We start from the raw sequence: 6,000 nt of genomic DNA on the forward strand, positions 1-6,000 counted from the left end.
CCGCCTGCTGGACGGCTCTGGGGTCTCACTCGTCTCCTCGTTAACCTCGTGTGACCTGCAGGTTCTGCCAACATCAACGACCGGAGCATGCTGGGAAAGAGAGACAGCGAGGTGGCCGTGATCGTGGAGGACTCGGAGACGGTTGCCGCGGTAATGGACGGCCAGGAGTACCAAGCTGGAAGATACGCTCTGCAGCTCCGCCTAGAGTGCTTCAAGTACTGAAACATTCTGAATATCTATCTATCTATCTATCTATCTATCTATCTATCTATCTATCTATGTATATATCTATCTATCTATCTATCTATCTATGCATGTATGTATGTATGTATCCATCTATCTCACTCTCGATCTGTCTATCTATCTATGTATCTATCTATCTATCTATCTATCTATCTATCTATCTATCTATTTATCTATCTATCTATCTATGTATATATCTATTTATCTATGTATCCATCTATCAATCTATGTATGTATCTATCTATCTCTCTCTCTATCGGTCTATTTGTCTATCTATCTGTCTATGTATGTATGTATGTATGTATGTATGTATCTATCTATCTCTCTCTCTCTATCTATCTCTCTATCAATCTCACTCTCTAGCTATCTATCTCACTCTATCTATCTATCTATCTATCTATCTATATATCTATCTGATCATCTAGAGAGTAAGTAAGTCAAGTTTATAATATATAATTAATAAAAGACATAAGAATCCAAAAGAAAAACATAGGTACATCAAATCAGACGGCCTGAAAAACTCTCGTCTAACTAAAAGTCTTCAACTGCTTTTTAAAAGAATCAAGAGAATTTGAACAACGTAAAATGATTTGAAGACTAGTAGCTGACAGTATCCGAGGGTCTCCAGTGATGAAAGCTGGTGTGACAGACCGAAGATGACCGATCAGAGTTAACTGTACTGTTGTCTCCTTTAAGGAACCGTGTCAGTGTCCTCATCACGTCTGCTTCTTGTTACCAAACATCACAGCTTGCAATATCCTGCAGTTTCAGCATTTCCTTCCCCCCCCGCCCCCCTTCTCTCTCTCCCTCTCTCATTTTCCCCTTCAGCTTGTATTGTTTGTGTGTGTGTGTGTCTCCTGCATATATATATATACAGTACAGGCCAAAAGTTTGGACACACCTTCTCATTCAATGCGTTTCCTTTTTATTTTCATGACTATTTACATTGTAGATTCTCACTGAAGGCATCAAAACTATGAATGAACACATATGGAATTATGTACTTAACAAAAAAGTGAAAACATGTCTTATATTTTAGATTCTTCAAAGTAGCCACCCTTTGCTTTTTTATTAATAAGGGAAATAATTCCACTAATTAACCCTGACAAAGCACACCTGTGAAGGTAAAACCATTTCAGGTGACTACCTCATGAAGCTCATTGAGAGAACACCAAGGGTTTGCAGAGTTATCAAAAAAAGCAAAGGGGGGCTACTTTGAAGAATCTAAAATATAAGACATGTTTTCACTTTTTTGTTAAGTACATAATTCCATATGTGTTCATTCATAGTTTTGATGCCTTCAGTGAGAATCTACAATGTAAATAGTCATGAAAATAAAAAGGAAACGCATTGAATGAGAAGGTGTGTCCAAACTTTTAGCCTGTACCGTGTGTGTGTGTGTGTGTGTGTGTGTGTGTGTGTGTGTGTGTGTGTGTGTGTGTGTGTGTGTGTGTGTGTGTGTGTGTGTGTGTGTGTGTGTGTGTGTGTGTGTGTGTGTGTGTGTGTGTGTGTGTGTGTGCGTGCGTGTGTGAGTGAAAATTCTAACACACAACATCCTAAGTCCATCTTTTGTCAAGTTTTATGTTCTCCTCACATTTTTTTTCTCTCTCACTGTCTCTCTCTGTCTGTCTCTCTCTTTCTCTGTCTCTCTCTGTGTCTCTCTCTCTCTGTCTCTTTCTCTCTGTCTCTCTCTCCGTCTCTCTATCTGTCCCTCTCTTTGTCTATCTCTGTCTCTCTATCTCTGTCTCAGGATGATTTTGGGAGCTCACACCGATCCCTCCATCGACGTGTCGGATCCCGTCAGTGACCAGTTCTACAAGGAGGTCTGGATGGCCACCTGCGCTCGCAACGCCTCCATTTACCAGAAGGTCAGTCTGATGTTCATGTCACAATCACAATCAGAAAAAAGAGAACTGGAAAAAGAGAATCGCACCAAGGGCCAAACATGTACAGTTTATTTGTTTTTGTTCTTTTTTGTGGCTTTCTCAGACATTTGTCACCTTTTTTGTAAATTTGTTGCTTTTTCCGACATTTTTGTACGCTTTTTGTCGCATTTTTGTTGACATGAAGCCCTAAAAAAGTCATCAAAAGAGTTCCTTAGCCATCATAGAATTTAGCAAATCAAGCAAAAACAATGATTTTTTTTTTTTTTTTTTTTTTTTTAACAACAACCTGTTTCACAGCCTGAAAATTAAACTCTCTGCTGCTTCTGAGTCTCAGAGTCAGCAAATCTGCCCAAATTCTGCTTTGAATGTCACGTAATTGCATTTTAAAAAAACACTTTACTGTGTTTTTGGTTTGGCGCACAACTAGGCGGGCCAACATTTTTTGTGAACCCAAATTGATATGCGGGCCGGTTCCAAATCTGCAAGGGGCCGGATTTGTCCCACGGGCCTTGAGTTTGACACGTGCGCTAATCAAACGATCAAAATGTGGATCAGTGTTTCCCAAAAAATTCCTCAAATGCCTTATTTTGTCCATAACTCAAAACATCCACATTTTAGATTTTATTTTTTTTATAATAAATGACTCAAACCGATTCATCGATTATCAAAATACTCGGCGATTCATTTAATAGTTGACAACTAATCGATCGATTGATTAATCCTTGCAGCTCTACTTCAAACCTCGACCGTGTTGGTACCAAAAAAAAAATATTTTTGCTATTACTATTTTAGGACCAATATCAGGAGTTTCAAAAATAAACCCTTAGGCGTAACGATGCGTAGTTTTCCTTTAAGATAATGTTTGGAGTCACAGCTGCTGGTCCCAGAAGAAGATGGGATTCAGCTACAGCCTGAGAGGAAACTCCCAGAGCGTGAAATGTTCTCTTTATTTAGAAAAAGAGCTTGAGTTTGCTGTTCTGTTTACCGCCTGAATTTGCAGCGATGGCAGCCAAAATGACTTCCAAAATGGCATCAGCTGAGGTTGCAAACAAAGCCTCTGTACCAGCAGTGCCGCTGAATGCACATGAACAACATCCCACTCACTTTAATAACACACAGTTGCTGAATCTCCCTTTCCTTAAATAAAAAAAAAAAAAATTGCAACGTCACCTCCAAATTGCACCGAGTCTACCGAACTATTGGCTGAAAGCAAAGCGCCCTTAAGCTGAGAACCTCAGAACCAGTTCTCGATACAATTCCCTTGGTTCTCCCTCTGACTTGTGCGTCCTCTTCCCTTCAGGTTTTCCGTGTTCTTCCGTCCAGCGACGTGCGAAACATCGTGGAGCTAGAGGGCTACGTGGCCAAGCCGGGCCTGGACCGGGAGGACCCGGCCAAGGCTCAAGAAGAGCTGAAGAAGATCCGCGGCTTCGCGGTCCAGTTCCCTCTCCAGTTCCTGTGCGAGCAGAACCTGCTCCCCCCCATCGGCTCCAAGGAGGCCATGGTGCCCATGGAGACCTGGACCTGAGACGGAGAGACCCACCATGTGTGTTCATGTGTTGGTGTGTTCACGCGCAGCTTATGGAAGACTGACGGACTGATCGTGCCCACTCTGGTGCCAGTTTGGAGGTCGTATTGGCTGAGCAGCCTATTTTGAAAACCTGCCACTGTTTCAAGCTTTTTATTTATTTACTCCTTTTACAAGTTTTTTTTTTTTTTTTTGGTTACAAAACCGACTAACAACAGTTTGTTGGCGAGCCTCCCAGGCTTCAGATCATATTTGCTTCTCAAATGTGATTTGAAAGCTGAAGGAAATAAGCTGAATGATAATTCTAACTAGTGCAGTAAATATCTTGATCTTGGCGCAGGCCGGCCGTGCATCTTCCCACAGAAACATCCTCCGTCTGAACTACCTTTTAGAGTTTAAAGGACAGCTCGAGAGTTTCTTTACAGTATACAGTTTTGGTTATAAGATGCAAATGTCTGACCTACTTATGCCGAATTGCCTCTGCATGGTTCTCACTTTTGGTACCGGTAGTTTTCTCTATTTCGTGTAGTTTTCTCTATTCCCCCCGTACTGGGTGGGATTCTTTTTATTTTTGGGGCATTTCTGCCTTCATTGGATTTTTTTTTTTCATTTTATTGGATAGGAAAGCGAGAGAGATGGAGAAGACGTGCAGGAAAACCGCCACCTTCTGCATCGAGGAATAAACCTATGCACATGTGCGCCTGCTCTACCAACTGAGCTAACCGGCCACAAGTAGGCGGGCTTCTTAACTGATCGCCATAGCGTCAGAGAGTGAAACTGTCACAGCACTTAAACGCGACGCTCTCTGAAAATCCTGTCATCAGCAAACGAGGGGCGTTCAACAATGGTACGCCGTAGTTTTGCAGGCTGCCATTATTTCAGATATTATAGTATAGTATTGACGGTCGCTTGGCTATTTAGAAATGTCTGTTCGCGCAAGATGTCCCGTGAAGTGGGAATTCTCTCGGACCAATCAGTGGTCAGCAGGGTTTTAACTCCACTTTCTAGTATCGACTCGGCTCACTTCAAAAAAGCGCTGGAACTGCCAATTATTTTCACGGTCGATTGATCTGTTGATTATTTTCTGGATGACTGGATTAGTTTTTTGGTCTCTAAAAAATGTCAGAAAACGGTGAAAAATTTGGATCAGTGTTTCCCAAAAAGTCCTCCAATGTCCTGTTTTGTCCACAACTCAGAGATATTCAGTTTACTGTCACAGAGGAGAGAAGAAACTCAAAACATTCACGTTTTAGATTTTATTTTTTTATAATATAAATGACTCAAACCGATTAATATATTACCAAAATACTCGGCGATTCATTTAATAGTTGACAACTAATCGATTGATTGATTAATCTTTGCAGCTCTACTTCAAACCTCGACCGTGTTGGTACAAAAAAAAAATATTTTTGCTATTACTATTTTAGGACCAATATCAGGAGTTTCAAAAATAAACCCTTAGGCGTAACGATGCGTAGTTTTCCTTTAAGATAATGTTTGGAGTCACAGCTGCTGGTCCCAGAAGAAGATGGGATTCAGCTACAGCCTGAGAGGAAACTCCCAGAGCGTGAAATGTTCTCTTTATTTAGAAAAAGAGCTTGAGTTTGCTGTTCTGTTTACCGCCTGAATTTGCAGCGATGGCAGCCAAAATGACTTCCAAAATGGCATCAGCTGAGGTTGCAAACAAAGCCTCTGTACCAGCAGTGCCGCTGAATGCACATGAACAACATCCCACTCGCTTTAATAACACATAGTTGCTGAATCTCCCTTTCCTGAAATTGCATCCCTGGTTCCTCCACTTGCATCCCTTCCTTGCGTCTTAGTCTGTCCCACCGAGGAAACATGGGAGAGACGCATGGAAATCATTTGTGACGAGAGGAAACGAGGAAATGTGTTTTTAGAGGGATGAGACGTCCTTTCCTCTAAAGCAGGGGTCTTCAACGTTTTTTAAGCCAAGTACCACTTAACTGAAAGAGAGACAGAGCAGGGACCCCCTACATATATTGTATAAAATGAAGTTGCATATTAAACTGGGCCTACAATAACGCGTAGGGCAGCTTAAAGCCTTTATACATACCTTTTTTTTTTTGCATAGAATACTAAGCTATTAAAATAGCCTAATAATTGTTTGCATGATTTTATCGTTTTAATGTTAAACATGTTGGCACAGTGAATCCTTAGGATGAACTGTATCTGTGGATGGCCTTAGGGAATACCTTACCTATAGGCCAGTAAGCAGTGGGGATTTATATTTGCTAAAATGTTGGATTTATGTTAAGACTTTTTCATTTTTGAAAAAACTTTCAAAAATTAACAATAATTTGGAGGGCCCCCTGCATTGACTCT

At 41.0% G+C, this 6,000-nt stretch overlaps 1 protein-coding gene across 2 annotated transcripts in view; it reads left to right on the forward strand.

Annotated features, from left to right (window-relative positions):
• The window catches only part of pld1b (phospholipase D1b), a 79,766-nt gene extending 74,938 nt beyond the window's left edge, over positions 1-4,828 (forward strand). For both annotated transcript variants that reach the window (XM_028569913.1, XM_028569914.1), the window contains exons 24-26: positions 62-215; positions 1,994-2,111; positions 3,430-4,828. In XM_028569913.1, coding sequence (XP_028425714.1) covers positions 62-215; positions 1,994-2,111; positions 3,430-3,654 — 497 coding nt within the window. In that variant the 3' untranslated portion in view covers positions 3,655-4,828. The remainder of the gene's footprint in view (positions 1-61; positions 216-1,993; positions 2,112-3,429) is intronic.
• The last annotated feature ends 1,172 nt before the right edge of the window (positions 4,829-6,000 follow it).

The sequence above is a fragment of the Perca flavescens genome, chromosome 22 (genome assembly GCF_004354835.1).
Source record: "Perca flavescens isolate YP-PL-M2 chromosome 22, PFLA_1.0, whole genome shotgun sequence".
In the NCBI taxonomy this organism is placed as follows: Eukaryota; Metazoa; Chordata; class Actinopteri; order Perciformes; family Percidae; genus Perca; species Perca flavescens.